The sequence below is a fragment of the Danio rerio genome, chromosome 6 (genome assembly GCF_049306965.1).
Source record: "Danio rerio strain Tuebingen ecotype United States chromosome 6, GRCz12tu, whole genome shotgun sequence".
Taxonomy (NCBI): Eukaryota; Metazoa; Chordata; class Actinopteri; order Cypriniformes; family Danionidae; genus Danio; species Danio rerio.
The window spans coordinates 40,247,836-40,266,107 of NC_133181.1; the positions used below are offsets into that span (position 1 = coordinate 40,247,836).

The 18,272-nt window shown below is 36.5% G+C and overlaps 1 protein-coding gene across 1 annotated transcript in view; it reads left to right on the plus strand.

Moving 5' to 3' along the window:
• The window catches only part of cyfip1 (cytoplasmic FMR1 interacting protein 1), a 75,291-nt gene that overhangs the window by 34,386 nt on the left and 22,633 nt on the right, over positions 1 to 18,272 (plus strand). Inside the window, 11 exon segments of the mRNA NM_212759.1 lie at positions 1,479 to 1,604; positions 2,458 to 2,624; positions 2,705 to 2,852; positions 7,888 to 8,041; positions 10,759 to 10,915; positions 11,024 to 11,120; positions 11,271 to 11,347; positions 13,052 to 13,160; positions 13,260 to 13,379; positions 14,240 to 14,439; positions 18,082 to 18,169. Of these exon segments, the coding sequence (NP_997924.1) occupies positions 1,479 to 1,604; positions 2,458 to 2,624; positions 2,705 to 2,852; positions 7,888 to 8,041; positions 10,759 to 10,915; positions 11,024 to 11,120; positions 11,271 to 11,347; positions 13,052 to 13,160; positions 13,260 to 13,379; positions 14,240 to 14,439; positions 18,082 to 18,169 (1,443 nt within the window).

Below are 18,272 nucleotides of genomic sequence, written 5' to 3' on the forward strand. Positions count from 1 at the left end.
CTAGACTGTCCTGCTTTTAATGATTCCAGAAGACTTTTTTAATGAAATTAATTCACTTAAGGAAGAATTCTTATCATGTATTAACACAAAAAAAATCTGTATTTAACTTGTGTATTCATTTGTTTGTTGTTCTTAAATGTTTATTTATTATTGAAATGTTTTTGCCATGAAATAGCCTTGGTTGCTGAGATGGCAATAAATAAAAAATTACATTACATTACATTTAAATACAGTGTATAAATAAATTGATATTATTAAATTGATTTATATTGTAAATATACACGTGTTACACACGCATATAGACCCAAAGACAAGTAGTGTGCAAGATTTAACATAATACACCTTTAACATATGTAAACATATACACATAATTTGACTATTGATGAGTGATTTATGTAGGCAGTATTGTTTTTAAAAAAATTCAATTGCATTATAATTATATGGTGGTGGTAGAAATGCAGTGAGGGGAACGGAAAGAATCAGTTTGTTATGTTAGATGTGTCAGGTCATAGTCGTAGTGTAACACATTAAAGAATTTGTATAGCCAAAACAAATGTATTTAAAAATACAAAATTGAGACAATTAGTTTGCCTGATATTGATGTTAATTTCTCTTTACTGTAATAAGTAATTATGTGCATAAAAATGCCTTTTTACGAAAGTAGCTCTTTTAGACACTGAAGTGTAATGAGATATTTTTCTCCCTCACACTTCAATGCATAAATAACGGTATTGTGGCCATATTGTATACATATTCATGTGAGGTGTTTGTCTGGCAGCTCTACATTTTTTCTTGTGTTCTGAATGAAATTTTCAGTTCTCTAACAGATCAATGAACATGCCAAGTTCTTTGCAAAAGCCTCACAGTGGTAACTAATACCAGCCTGTCAAAGGCTCTTAAATGAGGGCCGTCTGAAAGAAGTGTTCAGTATTTGCTTAATTGAGTTACTTAATAAATATGCAAAGATGTTTTTTTTTTCCTTCTCAGAAATATTTTTTCTGTGTCAAAAAGACCACACACTTGATCAGGCAGGAAAGATTCAAAGACTAACAAACCTCTAATTATTGCTACTACCAACATCAATATCAAAAGATTGAACTATACTGAATAAGTAGATGAGGGCTTGTCAGACCAGTGGTGTTCATTTCTTCACTTACTTCCAGAAGATCAGCAATGCTTTTTGAATTCATTCTTGGAATAGTCATTTTAAATAAAATGTTTCATAGTACCACCAAGCTTTTTCAAATGTTGCCATGGAAACAACCTGAAACACATCCATTCTTTGCAATTAATAAGACGTATTTTGATTTTCCAGGTAATTAGGCTGGATATGATGGATCACAGTTTCTAAGATGTGTTGCTGTTTGCTTTTATTTATTTATTTTTTCAAGCTGCTTTGAAGATATCATTTGATATTCATACATCCTTTGCATCATCAGTTATACATGAAAGACAGTCAAATGTTGTTCTTTTTGCAGTATTCCTGGAAATTGGTGCATCCTACAGACAAATACTCCAACAAAGAATGCCCTGACAATGCTGAAGAGTATGAGCGTGCTACCAGATACAACTACACCAGTGAGGAGAAATTTGCTCTGGTGGAGGTTAGTAAAGATGTTTAGCTGTGTAATTCTCCACATACAATTTAGGTCATTGCATCTCTTTCAATGCCAAACCAAGTATGAAAATGAAGCTTGCTACAACAATCTGTCATTGTTTGTGTGGGGGAGGGCTTTGCTGTTTATTAAAAATTTAATTCAGATGTCATTTAATCAGTGTTGAGCAAGCTACTTGGAAAACGTAGTGAGCTAAGCTACTAGATACTCTACTTAAAATGTAGCTTAACTACAATAAAAGCTACCCCTGGGAAATGTAGCAAGCTAAACTAAAAGCTACTTGGCAGAAGTAGCTACATCTAAGCTATTTTTGCAATTTTCATTTTTACATCGAAGCAACTTAAATCAATGTCAATCATAATAGAATTGAATAATAGAAGTGATTAACTATAAAATAATATAGTATTTTAAATGTGCAACACCTGGTTTTATTGGATTTTTTATTTTATTTTTGCTGTTATATACTATCATTTGTTTCTCCTTGGTACAGCATATTATTTACAGTAAATAACTAAACAGAAAAGTTATGCTTCATCTTTCATTGGCAGTTCTATTAAAGAAATATTCAGGAATAAGCAATATATTGTATTGTATATTTACAATTTCATTAATGTAGTTCATAATGTAGTTTCATTAGTAACTATAATGAACTAGTAAATACAATAATATATTAGTAGCAATAAGTAACAATAAGTATTAGTAGCCTTTACTACAGTTAACTATGCATGTATGTGTGTGTGTGTGTATTTATATATATATATATATATATATATAGATTGAACATTTATATATATATATATATATTCAATATTTTAATGTGCTTCTGTCTGCTTGTGTTTAGGTCCTCGCCATGATAAAGGGCTTGCAGGTACTGATGGGCCGAATGGAAAGTGTGTTTAACCACGCCATCCGTCACACCATTTATTCAGCTCTGCAAGACTTTGCCCAAGTCACGCTCCGTGAACCGCTGCGCCAGGCCATCAAGAAAAAAAAGAATGTCGTCCAGAGGTACAATAGTGCAGACAGACTCTGCTGTAGTGGTTTAGATCTGTATAAACTGACTGATGTTGTTGTTGTTGTTGTGTTAGTGTCCTCCAGGCCATCCGTAAGACCGTCTGTGATTGGGAAACAGGCAGAGAGCCACATAATGACCCAGCGCTGCGGGGAGAGAAGGACCCTAAAGGGGGATTTGATATCAAAGTCCCTCGTCGCGCTGTTGGACCCTCCAGCACTCAAGTATGCAGCTCTTCAGTTCCCAGTTTTTAAAATGAGTAGAAATGCAATCTGCACAGATTTAGCCATTGTAGCTTTCCAATTGACTTTATAAACTGTTTTACAATGCTGAAGATAGCACTTTTCTGCAAATGTGTTAAAACATGGAATTTAATTACAGCTCTGAGTAAATGACTATGAATAACATATAGGAAAAACAAACTGCTAAAACACTTGCACTACAAGCAAATGTGCTTGTGTATACGTTCACATAATTTGATAAGAAAATACTAGTTTGTAACATCAAGCAGCATAACAAAATGATTTATTTGGCTACAATCTGTGGAAGTGAATGTGTCTTGACGCATTGAGAATTGTACCTTGAAATAAAGCGTGACTTAGTATGTGTACATGGCCTTCCACATTCAAATCTTCTAAGCACAATCTTAAAGGCTCACACCTTAAATGACACCTTAAAGGCTCAATATACTTAAAATGAAGTTTTTTATCATACTTTCTTTGAGGGGAAAAATGAAACTCAAAAAGGCTGACTAATGGAATTCTGTTTTTGAACATTCTGACATACCTGTGCTACAGGAGAGGGGGTTGTAAACATGTCACGATGCTCTGTTACCCGGTAAACATTATGGTGATGGTACAAGCTCTGCTAATTGACTCTCCAGTATACTCATGTTAAATGGCACTTATGATAAAAATCATCTTTTTGAAGCTGTTTGGACAGAACTGTGTGTAGGTATAGTGGGTCCACTGTCATATTGGAGGGATAGAAACACAATAAGTCTCTTTTTTTAAATTTCTGATGGTAAAATAGGATCCAAATCCTTCCCATTTTGAGGCCCACTGCAAGGTGATGTAGGAGTGCGGTTTCCCCGCCCACTGAATTGATTGACAGCCGTGTATTAACATGTCTCCGTAACATGTATGATCATATTAACAAAACAGGTTGTGCGCAAAGCAACCAGGATTAAAAGATCTGTTCAGCTCTCTGTTATCATCAATCATCATCAAATGTGATTCTTAATGAGTTTTAAAAGTTTAAAAACGATTAAAAGTTAAAACGATTTTAAAACGGTGCAGGTTTGTAATGAATAAAGGCTGATTTATACTTCTGCGTCAAACGCCGGCGTATGCTACGGCGCTGACGCATAGCCCTTCGCCGTGGCCGTTGCCGTCACTGACATGCACCTCTCAAAAAATGTAACTACAGGTCGCAACGAAGCGTAGCGTAAGCTCTGTGATTGGTCGGCTTGGTAGCGCTGACGAGTCTGGGTGGGACCGAGAGCCGCGCGAATGGCACGAGCGATTGTTTACAAGTGTGGAGTCCAGTGAAGGAGCTCCGGATGGAAAGTTTTGTTTTGTCTTTACCTCATAGTTAAAGTTGTTGCACGTCCGCCGGTTCCTACATCAAAATGAGCGAGTTTGAGCCACTTGTACATCCCGGAAGTGTTCAGGAAAAGCAAAAAAACAGCAAAGAAACTTGACACAGAGGAACATTTACACCTCATTGCCAACTAGCGTTTCGGAAGTGTTAATGCAGACCAACGGAGACAGTGCGTATAAAGAAGTACAGAAGTATAAATGCACAGCCACGCGAGTTGCATGCGCCGTGGGTTATGCCGGTCACTTGACGCAGAAGTATACATTAGGCTTAACATTGATTTTATCGTTATCACCAAAGACGCATGTCAGTACAATTAGAAAAGAAGACGCTTCAATCCCAGTTTGTGGACGTTAAATCAGGTTTATATTGGACATTAACATAACGGATGTTCATACAGAGGTGGATATTAATATGCATCCTGTCACATTTGCCATGCAAAAACAGTGAAAAGTTAAATGCGCATGCTGTGTGTGTCTATGTGTGTGTGTCCTTGGATTCATTTCACAACAAATACATCAATTAATCATTGGAAAAGTTGTTACTGTAGTATTTCTCACAAACATTACATGAGATCTGCTTCCTTCATGTCTGTCACTGTGGTGTTAATCTGACACTGTCATGTGGGAACAGTGGGCAGGGAGAACTAGCATTAAAGCCAACAAAAACAGCTACACGGTTGTTCAGAGCAGAAAATCCAACATTCTGAAAGGTATAATAAATACACTGATGAGTGTTTTGAGCTAAAACCTTACAGACACATTCTGGAGACACAAAAGACGAATCTTAAATCTTGAAAGGGGGTAAAATAAGCACCTTTTATGTTGTTATGTTGTATCTGACCTCTGTGGAATAAGAGACAGATCTTGTGGGGAACAAATCAGACATCATTATTGCCACAGATCAATAGAAGCCAAGTTGTTTATGAGCCAAAAATAAACCCCAAGTTAGTGAGCTGTTACGAACTGCTAAAACAAATGCAAAACTCACTTTTTTTCAGTCAAATTTAGTTTGAAATTGCTTTATTTCAGCTTGTTTTTTAATTTAATTTGAAGTATTTAGGGGCTTTAAAGCGATAGTTCCCCCAAAAATGAATATTATGCCATCATTTACTCACCATTTAGTTGTTTTAAACCTTTATGAGTGTCTTTATTCTGTTGAACACAAAATATTTTTGAAGAAAGCCTGAGAGACCTGTAACTACTGAGTTCTATAGTATTTGTGTTTCCTAAATGGTTACAGGTTTTCACCTTTCTTCAAAATATCTTTGATGTTCTACAGAATAAAAAGAAACACAAAATTTTAGAACTAGTTGAGGGTTAGTAAATGAATTAAAAGTTTAGCTGGAACTATCCCTTTAATCAATAGATCAGCGAAGAAGCATATTGATTAATATATCAGCATATTGAGGAAAAAAGCTGTTATAAATGGCTACCAAATTAGTTGAGTATTTATGTTGCTTTTCATTGCATATCTAATTTTTTTAAATGAATAAAACTCATCAGGTCTCGAAGTCATCAAAGAACTGGGAGAGAATTTTGTTTCCATTTTCCATAAAGCCATTTGTATAGTCCAAAAGCTGTATTTGTTGATTTTGAATTGGCTGTCTCTTCCCGTTTTTCACCTCATGCAACACCTTACCTGAAATAGCTTAACCAATCACACCATTATCTGCTTTCCTACCTGTTATACACAAGCACACACACACACACACTGACCGGCTCCCCCAGTGTCTTTCAGAAGAGATAGTAATCATCCAGTCGCTTCTGCTGCAGATGTTGCATGAAGCACGGCTGATCCGGTGTGCCGTGGAAAGGTGTCGTATTGAATGTCAATAGCGCCTCAGGGATTTGAGCTATAATCTGTGCTGCCTCTCAACGTGATCTCAGTGCTTTGCTACTGGCATTTTTGAGAGAGATATTCATGCATGGGTTTGATTCAACAGCCTTTTTAATTTGATTGACTCTCATTGTGAGAATGGTTTCCGTGTTTTTTTTTCTCTTCTTTCTGTGGTTAGTTAATTGGCTTATCAATCTTTTTTGTTGGTGTGGAGTGAAATCAAGCTTTTTTGTCATTGAGCTCTGTAGGAGGGGGCTTGATTTTTTCACAGTGCCTGTTAAGAGGTTTATGTCTCTGAAATATTTACATTAATACCAACATTTTGATTCAAGCTTTTTGTAAATTAATTTAGTAAACTATTTGTTTATTAAAATAATCCTTTTTTTTCCAAATTGTATTTTTCGGTCTAAATTAATTGAAAGTTCACACAAAATATTTTCTGTTCATTTACACACCCTCAGGCTAAATGATTTTGATATTTTTTTCTCTTTTACAACATAAGAGCGTCCTAAATAGCACACTAATGCACTATTCTTCATCAGTGCACTTTAAATACCCGGATGATGCACTTATTCTACTCATAAAATGAAGTGTGGAATGTTGGACACTTCATGCACTCAACGATCATAGCTTTAGGCCTGAGGTTGGATTTTGGATTGCGTTTATACTCACGACTGGTCATGGGACGGTTTGGGAAACGGTTTGAATTTTCATTTAGTAAAAAGAAATGTAAGTGTTCAATTTGGGATGACACTAAACTCATACACTGCATAGTTAATTGTACAAGTGCATTTGTGTTTAAGTCTAGGGATGTTCATAATAACTGATTATGTGTTAAGCGTAAGGGTGCGTTTTTTACCAATGGTATCAGTTAAATGATAAAAAAATAATAATAATAAAAATTAAGTTTGGCTGCATGAATGTGCAACACGTATTTGTTAAGTCACGGGATAGTAGCGCATGGGTAAACAACAAATAAGATGCAACAACAAAATTTTACTTGTTTTTATTTTTGTTGATGCAAATAAGTGTGTCAGTTCAAAGTTAGGCTCAGAATATTATTTTTATTATTATTTTTATTATTATTTTAAGTTAACGTGAAGTACATATCAGTGTTAATTAAATATTGTAAGTGTAATCAACTACTGTAACATTTGTAGAGGATATATTGTTCTGCATTAAAAAAATTCTAATAAATCCTGATATTTCAATGTTCTTTTTTTTTACTTTAATAGAAACACTATTTCAAACTAAACAAATCTCCATATTTTTGTTTCATATAGTAGTCGTTTAGTTTCTTTAGCACAATCCGATAAATTTGTCACTTATACGTTTTTAAACTATTAATTTTATGAATATTCGATTTAATAATTTTGTATAAATGTTTTTTTTATAGCTACAAATACATATTTGGATAGTTGTTTCCCAAAATGCTATACTGGTCATAATTCTGCCACACTGCAGGACAGTTTGACCCAAACAATGACCTTGTAAATTTGAACACAGTACTGCGCGGACACACATTCACCCACATTTCCAGATGGAATCCAAGGACACAAATACAGACAACCCAACCTTTTTGATGCCTGTCGGAGATGTCTAGGGAAGCTTTGACACCTGTTTGCCCTCCATCAGCATGTTAATGCACTCAGAATAATGCAGAAGAGAACCCCCCCACCTGCGGCGGGATGACCAGTGCAGAATAGGAATGTGAATTTGTCTGTGTCGAGAGCTTTGATAACCATGCATATGTAAAGAACAAACTTTGCATCGGACTTGCTGTCCTTTCATCTGAGTCTTTTTTTCTGTTCCTCTATGTAGCTGTATATGGTCAGAACAATGCTGGAGTCTCTGGTCGCAGATAAGAGCGGATCAAAGAAGACCTTGCGCAGTAGTCTGGAGGGGCCGACCATTCTGGACATCGAGAAGTTTCATCGCGAATCCTTTTTCTACACTCATCTGCTCAACTTCAGTGGTAAGGAACAGGTTGAACACTTGCCCTCATCATTCTTAGATTTAATCTTTTTTTTTTTTTTTTTTTTTTTTTTTTACAGCTGTTAAAGATTTTTTTAGGATTAGCATATTATTGTACAACTAGACTTTTTTTTAAAATACCACTATACAATAAATGTGGCCTGAAAGTATGGACAGTTAAGCTACATTTAAATGTCACTGCTTTATGAATGGTAAACGGCATTTATTTATTTTTTGCTAATTAAAGTAGATAGAATTTTCCATACTTAAAAAAAAAGCCTAAAAAAGAATTGCAAAATTTTTTGGATATACCACTTGATTTCAAATTGTATTAATTCCAGACTGTCGGAAAAGTAAGAGAAGTCAATCCAGCAGACTCATTTCAAGCAGAATTTATTTAGACATATTAGATGTTCTGCAGTCAAATAGCGTCTTCAAGACGTCTTACAGTCTGCAAAAACCTACAGGAGTCTCTTACAGTGATAAGAGTAGTCCAAAATAAGTCTATCATAAGTCTGATTTGGCACATAGCTGTCCTGTCTATATTTTGTTTTTAGGAGGGTCAAAGTAAAGAAAACAGGCATGAGAAGTTTTCGTTTAATTCCTTGTTTTAGGCCTTATTTACACTAATACGTTTAAATTTTAAAATGCGTAAGTTTTGCTATGGTTATGCCTTCCGTTCACACTACCCTTAGAGTTTTTTATGAGTTCTGAAAACTGAACTTTTTAAAAACGCTGAAGGCAATTTTTTTTATACTGTATAACTTAGGTCAAATGTTTTGGGTATCCTTTCACAAGCTTCTCACAATAGTTTAAAGGAATTTTGGCCTATTCCTCCTGACAGAATTGGTGTAACTGAGTCAGATTTGTAGGCTGTCTTGCCCGCACAAGCTTTTTCAACTCTGCCCCCAAATTTTCTATATGATTGAGCTCTGGGCTTTGTGATGGCCACTCCAAAACATTCACTCTGTTGTCCTTAAAGCACATTTTAACTAATTTGTCAATATGCTTAGGGTCATGGTCTTTTGGAAGACCCATTTGTGGCCAAGTTTTAGTTTCCTGGCTCATGTCTTGAGATGTTGCTTCAGTATTTCTACATAATGTTCTTTCTTCATGATGCCATCTATGTTGTGAAGTGGACCAGTCTCTCCTGCAGCAAAACAGCCCCACAACATGATGCTGCCACCCCCATACTTCACATTTGGAGTGGTTTTCCTAGGCTTGTAAGCTTTCCCCATTGTCTTCCAAATGTAACACTGGTCATTATGGCCAAACAGTTCAATCTAAGTTCCATCAGACCACAGGACATGTCTCCAAAAATGATTCTTTTCCTCAGTGTAATTTAGCAAATTGTAATCTGGCTTTTTTGGTTGGTCCTGGCTTGTTCACTTTGCCATGTTGTCACACAAGGAAGCAGTGAGTTTGAGGTTTTCCTTAAATACTATTGTACAGTTGTGCCTCTAATTAACTCAAATGTTGTCAATTAGCCAATAAGAATCTTCCAAAACCTTGACACCATCATTTGAGCTTTTTCAGAGGCATAATAATCTTATCGTATATAAACTTGACTTTCAAGAAAAGTTATAACAATTTCTCAAAAAATATCTCTCTCATTGTTCTGCTATTAAGTATAACAGAAACAAATATGATAATCCTAACTTACCTAAAAGAGAAAAAGTATTGTTACATTAACATCTGCCTTTTTTTTTAAATGGTAATGTGCCTTTTTATACAGTGGATACAAACTTTTGGTTTCAACTGTATATCACTGTTAATTTGAAACTAGATTATATAAATGTATATCCTCACAAGACCCTCCAGGATTTTGGGATTACACGATCATTGAATTTAACACAAAATCAAGCAAATGTCCTAAAATCATGTATATATACAATAGCTAGTTTTCTAGTAAAATTTCCACAAACATCGTGCATGTCTGTGCCACAGAGCTCCATCTGTATATTTTTACCTTTAAAAACATAGTATTCATCAATAAAATGTGCTCGACTTGTGTCCAAAGCTCTGAGTTGTCAGTAGACGCTTGTCATCCAGTGTGTGATCCACGCCATGTGACATTGTCGCAACACATTCAAAGCCTGTTACCACCAGGCCACATCAGTTGCATCAATCTCTAAACAAACTTTTGTATATTGTATATATTCATCTGTCATCATAAGAGTAGCCTCCCACACAGAGACACAAAAGTGTGCCCACACACAAGTGCACAAGCTTTGCATCATTTCCATCAATGTGTTCACATAGCCATCAGTCTACACAGACTATTTAGAGTTTATTTTCAAACAATTGGCTTCATTTTCAAATATGATACAGCAGGCTTTAGGGGTAAACTCCAGTTTCTCTCAGTGTTTCACAAATTAAATGAGGGGGTCAGTTTATGTTTGCTGACATTTAGAGAGCTATTAAATGCTTTATGGATTAAAGATTTAGGATTTAGAAGTTCTAAACTCATTTTTAAATACGTCAAAACAAGAATAGCTAATCCACGTTTGTGCATGTAAAACTTTGCTACAATCAACATATTATTGCGCAAAAATTCAATCTCTCCAGAAGTAACTTGTTTTTATTATGCTAAAAGAACCAAGAGAACCAAACTCCGCATGTAAACACGACATACTGCTGAATTTAAAACTTGTAAACTGTGAAAAGGAGTCACAACTGTTGATATTTAATCTCTCACGCATGCGTGTTGTGTTGTAGAGACTCTGCAGCAGTGCTGTGATTTGTCCCAGCTCTGGTTTCGGGAGTTCTTTCTGGAGCTCACTATGGGCCGCCGCATCCAGTTCCCCATTGAGATGTCCATGCCCTGGATCCTTACCGACCACATCCTGGAGACTAAAGAGGCGTCTATGATGGAGTAAGAAATATATATATATTTTTTTCCTAAATGCATAAATTAGTGTGGTACATGTGGAAAAGATATGCTTTGATGAAATGCAATTCTAAGTCTGTCTGATGTCCACAGGTACGTGTTATATTCTCTGGATTTGTACAACGACAGTGCACACTACGCTCTCACTAAGTTTAAAAAGCAGTTCCTTTATGATGAGATTGAAGCGGAGGTAAAGCCCTCTTGACCTTCTGTATTCATCTCAAAATCCTTTGTAGCTGTTATTGCATTTCTCTTTTCATTTCTTTAACTTTGTTCCAATCTTATATTCAATGATTGCGAATCTGGACTCTTTTTTTTTTTTTCTCTCTCTTTATCTCAGGTGAACCTCTGCTTTGACCAGTTTGTCTACAAACTTGCTGATCAAATATTTGCCTACTACAAGGTTATTGCCGGAAGGTATGTCTTTCTTTTTAAAAATGTAATCAAACAGGATTTGCTTTCAGGACAGATATATATATATATATATATATATATACATAACATTACTATTCCGCATATATGTAGTTACTTTAGAGTAGGGCTGCACAATATATCGTTTCAGCATTGATTATGTGATGTCAAATAGGGATTGACTAACCAAGAACCACAGTTCAGCACACGTGAAATGTGGACCCATTGCAAAGTATAACTGTAGTCTTATAGTTTTGGTTAATAATCTAATAGTTTTCTGGTTTGAACCTCGGCTCAGTTGGCGCTTCTGTTTGGAGTTTGCTTGTTCTCCCTGCCTTCGCGTGGGTTTCCTGCGGGTGCTCCCCCCACAGTCCAAAGACATGTGGTACAGGTGAATTGGGTAGGCTAAATTGTCCGGAGTGTGTGTGTGAATGTGTGTGTGGATGTTTCCCAGAGATGGGTTGCAGCTGGAAGGGCATCCACTGCGTAAAAACTTGCTGGATAAGTTGGCGGTTCATTCCGCTGTGGTGACCCCAGATTAATAAAGGGATTAAGCCGACAAGAAAATGAATGAGTAAATGAATGAATGAATGTATATATTTTTATATTTTCTCTCTTAGAAAACTATTTAAGTAATAGCTCTTGTCCTTGTGACATTGAATTAATAAAAAACAAAACAAAAAAACCTTCCTCCTATATGAAGCAACCATTTTTTTTTCACGTCATCTCAAAGTAGTTTCTCATCCTATCATAACCAATCACATGCTCTCTAGTGTCTGACATGCCACGCCCCCTTTAAGGCGCTTCTTTTTGGCTTTTCATTTGATGCACTTGAGCTCAACCCCTCTCACTGGCAGAGCAGTGATAAAACAAAATGCTATTGGTTGTTTTTTAAAAGGGGAGGAGCCACACTGTTTCCCATCCTCTCTTTGTGTTTCGGTTGACATTACATCAAACATCAAATAAAAACGCGCATTTCAAAGCTTTAACAGAGTAAATGTTTAATTATTTATACAAGAAAGACTAGATAGACTTGATAGTTGTTTTTCTGTACTTCAATGCTGTTAGACTCCACGGAAAACTATAAAGCACTGTTTAATTTTTTATTTTTGATCTTTGCTCAATTGTTTTCTTCTGTGCTTTAAGTCGATTTTTTATTTTGTGCGTTTGTGTATAGTGCAGATGTGCTCTTGTACAAAATCATCCCTATCAATGTAAAATGATGAATTCTATCCAAAATGGGGTCATTCATTCATTCATTCATTCATTTTCTTTTAGGCTTATTCCCTTTATTAATCTGGGGTCGCCACAGTAGAATTAATCGCCAACTTATCCAGCATATGTTTTACACAGCTGATGCCCTTCTAGCTGCAACCCATCACTGGGAAACATCCATACACATTCATTCACACACATACATTGTGGACAATCTAGCTTACCCAATTCACCTATACTACATGTCTTTGGGCTTCTGGGGGAAACCAGAGCAGCCGGAGTAACACAGGGAGGACATGCAAACTCCACACAGAAACGTCAACTGACACAGCCGAGGCTGGAACCAGCGATCTTCTAGCTGCACCACCCAAAATGTTGTCATCTTGTGAAATTATATTCATATACAACGTCAGTATTTTTCCAATATCAAGCAGCCCTACTTCAGAGACTTAAAATGATCTTCTAATATTTATATATATTTTTTTCTTTCTCTAGTCTTCTTCTGGATAAAAGACTAAGAGCCGAATGTAAGAACCAGGGTGCAAACATCTCATGGCCTTCCTCCAATCGTTATGAGACACTCCTGAAACAGAGACACGTCCAAGTACGCACGACAACTCTTCATTGTGCTCATGTATTTATTTCTGTTTATTAATGCCACCCTTGAGGCCACTCGTCTTGTTTTGTCCTTTTTCTCTTGCAGCTCCTTGGACGATCGATTGACTTGAACCGCCTGATCACTCAGCGTGTGTCTTCTGCGCTTTACAAATCCCTGGAGCTGGCCATCAGCCGCTTCGAGAGCGAGGACCTCACCTCCATCATGGTGCCTTGTCCTTAATCTCTATTTTATAGAAACAAGCTCTGTTCTTTTGGTCTGATGGAGACCTTGATTTAGTTCCGCTTGTTTTAGCTGTAGACATTTGCTGGCTATTTGCCCGTTCAGGGTTTTTAATGAAAATAAGGCTGTCTCTCATGCCGTCATTTAAATTCAGTGCAGCAGAAATAATTTAGCCAAGTCTGGCTCGCCTAGAGAGTGAATCATTTTATTAACGTTTGCTTTCTGTGTGTGCGTGTGTGCGCGCAAGTTCTGATTTCTGTTTTTGTGTGTCTCTGTGTGTGCATCTGTGCATGTGTATGTCTGTTTTTGTATGTCTGTGTGTGTGTGTGTCTGTTCGTGTGTATGTTTGTTTTTATATGTGTGTGTGTATGTCTGTTTTTGTGTGTCTCTGTGTGTGTTTGTGTCTGGTGTGTGTGGTTTTCTGTCTGTTTTTTGTGTGTGTGTGTGTGCGCGCACGTCTGTACGTGTATCTGTTTTTGTGTGTCTCTGTGTGTATCTGTATTTTTTGTGTGCGTGCGTGCATGCATGTGTGTGTGTCTATGTCTATGTGTGTGTGCTTCTGTTTTTGTGTGTACTTGTGTTTGTGTAGCTCTGTGTCTGTTTATGTGTGTGTGCGTCTATGTCTGTGTAACTCTTATCACTGTCTGTGTGTGTCTGTATGCTTCTGTGTTTGTCTCTGTCTGTGTGTATCTGTGTTTGTGTGCGTGTGTTTCTCTCTCTGTTTTTGTGTATCTCTCTGTCTGTCTGTCTGTCTGTCTGTGTGTGCACATTTGTGTGTCCGTTGTGGTTAAAGCATCGTTGAGTTGGAGACTGAGAGGTCTTTTTGTCTCTCTGTCCTTGATCAGGAGTTGGAAGGTTTGTTGGACATAAACCGAATGACCCATAAACTCCTCAGTAAGTATTTGACACTGGACAGCATCGACGCCATGTTCCGAGAGGCAAACCACAACGTTTCCGCACCCTACGGCAGAATCACTCTTCATGTCTTCTGGGAGTTGAACTATGACTTCTTGCCAAACTACTGTTACAATGGCTCCACGAACAGGTGGGTCAGATCCCTCCCCCTCCCCCTCATAACACAATCTGGTTTTGTTTGTGAAATATAAATGGCATTAATATAACAGTGATTCTCACAGCTTTGAGATATACTTGCGGTGGTAGCTGAATTGAACACACCTTTTACTCGCTGCACATGGCTGCCTACATGTGACAAAAAAGTGAATTTTAACAATATTTTTTATTTATTATACACTTTTACTTTTTAATGGGTTGAAGATTTTTTTAAAGACTGTTGAAATAAAAAAAAAATCCACAATTTGTTTTACTTTTATTCTATTCAGGAGCCATGTGCACCCACTGACAGGAAAAATCTGCTGCTGACATTTTGTGCTCTATTGCCAAAGCATGTTAGTATAATTTATGTAAAAAATATGAAATATATCAACATCATCAAATGATGAAATAAATGACATAAAGGAATAAAAACATATATTGAATAAAAAAATCTCTAAAAATTTAATAATTACAAGAATAAAAAGTGTAGACTATTTAAATTGGGCAAATGAGTGAATGGGCTATATGCACACAGACTTTTATTTTCAGCCCGGCGGCTTCCGGTGAACTGTCTTTCCATTACAAAATTGTGACGTTTAAGATCTGATTTCTTTAAAAATCAGCGACCTTCTCTGCCTGTTAAATATACGATATGAAGTGGGTGTCAGATCGGACAAGAAGCACTGCATTAAATACCATTTCCCTCTGTTATGTCTTTAAAACATGACAGTCTATTTTACCCCAGTATTTTCAATAGAATTTCTGTGCTAGCCTGTTAATGCTGACGCGCCAGTGATTACAACGGTCTTTCATTTCGTTTTATGCTTGAACAACTAAATGAATGCTTAAGTCTATTTAAATAAATGTACTGTAATTACCTTACAAAATCCATGCTGTAAAAACAACTTTGTTTGTTTTCACCGGAAGTTTATCATTGGCTTTAAAACTCTATCTGTGCATAGAGCCAACACTGTATTCCAACACTGTATGCGCAAGTAAATCAAGCTTAAAATAAAAATGACAATAGCTTAAAAAGTGAATCCGAAAGCCTAATTTTCGGAGATTTTGAAACCCCGAACGAACGCAGTCCCAACAAGGTGCGTGTCAATGGGTCTGTAAAGCACATGAGATTGTGTGTGGGAGTGTTGACAGTTCACGTGCACACACAATGAGAAGTTGGAAACGTGTAGGGCGAGAAAATATTGTCCACTGGTAAATCGATCGTGGGTTTTTGGCAATTGGAGGGATAGAAAAAAAAGTGTGAAAGGATGATAATAATAAAAAACAAATGTCACCAAATATACTTGGATGTTATATACCTAGATGTCGGTGACCTGCCCAACTACAATCTATGTGTGGTAAGCACTGTAATATAATCTAATACAAATATATCATACATTATAATAAATAATATTTGTATGTATATTTATGTCATTTAATGTATAAATATGTAATATAATATTTTATATGATTCATATTTATGATAGATAGATAGATAGATAGATAGATAGATAGATAGATAGATAGATAGATAGATAGATAGATAGATAGATAGATAGATAGATAGATAGATAGATAGATAGATAGATAGATAGATAGATAGATAGATAGATAGATAGATAGATATGTGTTTGTGTATATCTTCCTGCTAATTTGTACTTATAAGACTGTGAAATGATTAAATGTTAATGTCATAAATGGACAGCACTTTAACTGTGTGGACTTGACTTTAAGTCTACAGCTTTTGCAATATGTATCAAATCATCCATATTTCAGTTAAACAGATGTGATGGAGATTAAAAGTCAAATAGCACGGAGCATTTCTTTCATCATATCAAAAAGCCAGATGCCTTGAGACTTTCATCTTCAATTTTTTAGATAATGCTTAATTATTAAGTTAATTCATTGGTTATTTATAGTCAGTCTATGCTTAAATGTGAAAAATTAAAAGATATGTATGAACATCTTTTTCATTTCAGCCAGGAAAGGACTGTTACATCTCAGATGTGATTTTTTCCACAGTTAAGAGAGCGTTTTTGCTTGCACTGAAGCATTGCTGTGAGAAGTGTATAATCAGCAGCAAGTCTAGACAAATCAATTACCTTTTTATTAAATGTTGCTGCTGAATTATTGATGCTTGTCTACTATCTGCCATTTGATTAATTTACTGTCGAATAGCACACACAATTTTTCCTCAACACAAGGTACAATCTGATCCATTAATTAAATATGACAACAAGTGAGACAAATTAAGGGCTTTCTAAAGAACCATAGGGAGATGGGAAATGTTGTAAATCAAAGGTACTAAGCTGGCAACTATCTCTCTGCAACTCTCACATAGTCGCCTACGGAGGCCCGGTCAGTACCTGGATTGGAGACCACATGTGAAAGCTAGGTTGCTGCCAGAAGTAGTGTTAGTGAGACCAGCAGGGTCAACCTGCGGCCTGTGTGGGTCCTAACACCCCTGTAAATTGATGGGGATGACTCTATTCTGCTCAGTGAGCGCTTCTGTCCATCATGGCCTCCCAACCATCCCCATATCATAGTTGGATTCATCGCTCTGTCACCTCTCCACCAACCAGCTGGTATGTGGTGTGCGGTCTGGCACAATATGGCTGTCGTTGCATCATCCAGGTAGATCAGGGGTGCCAAACTCTGTACTGGAGGGCCGCTGTCCTATATAGTTTAGCTCCATCTTGCTTCAACACACCTGTCTGGAAGTTTCTAGTATACCTAGAAAGAGCTTGATTAGCTGTTTCAGCTGTGTCTAATTGGGTTGGAACTAAAAGATGTAGGACACCCCTTCTGGCACCCCTGAGGTAGATGCTCCACACTGTGGAAGAGTAGATTCTCCCCAAAGAAGTGTAAACACTTTGAGTATCCAAAAAAACGTTAAATAAATCTAAGGAATTATTATTATTATTATTAAAGGTAAGCATTAAACGTTTAAACGTGGTAAGATAAAAAGGTTAAATTCTTCTTTACATCTTTTTTTCAGCACAATGTGACCTTTGGGAATGGGAGATGAACCTTTTAATATCTTACAGTTTCATCATAGATGTAGCTATACAGTATCAAAGTGAATTGATGCCTTTTGGGTACAGCTGTGCTCCCAATATGGCTCATATAACTGGTGGGATACTGCCATCTCTACAACAACTTAGACACATTATTGGCTTTATCCCAGCATGCTAATAAAGTCTCAGCTATCAGAGAAGACTTTTACATTTTTTATTTTTGCAATAAGGGGGTGATTCATTTGAGTTTTCTGCTGGGTTTGTGAGACTTTGAGTGATGGATGGGTAGACAAAGCACACTGATACCACTTCTCACCTGCTCCTGTTATATTATACGCACTGCCAACTGACTTGAGCAACAACTCCTAAAAGTTGGTCATGACACGGTGGATATTTATGGCTTTTTGTCATTTTCCTTTAAGAACATGTTCTTCTGAAAGCGGTTGTGAGTGTGATGAGTTTTTTTTCACTGTATTGTTATCTGTGAATGGGGCAAGAGTGGACATGCTGAGCACAGCCTGATTGAACACACTTGACAACAACTGGTCGAAAAAAGCCTTGCAACACAAAAATGGCTAAACGAATCTATTTTTAAAATCATTTTCCTGTCTCTTTAGGTTTGTTCGCACCATTCTGCCGTTTTCACAGGAGTTTCAGAGAGACAAGCCTCCCAACGCTCAGCCACAGTACCTGTATGGCTCAAAGGTGAGTTTAAACCAGTTAAGATCCATTTTTTTTGTTTAAGTATACAAGGCTAAATATTGATTTAAACGGGCTAAAATATTTTGAGCTCATTCACTTTTGACCA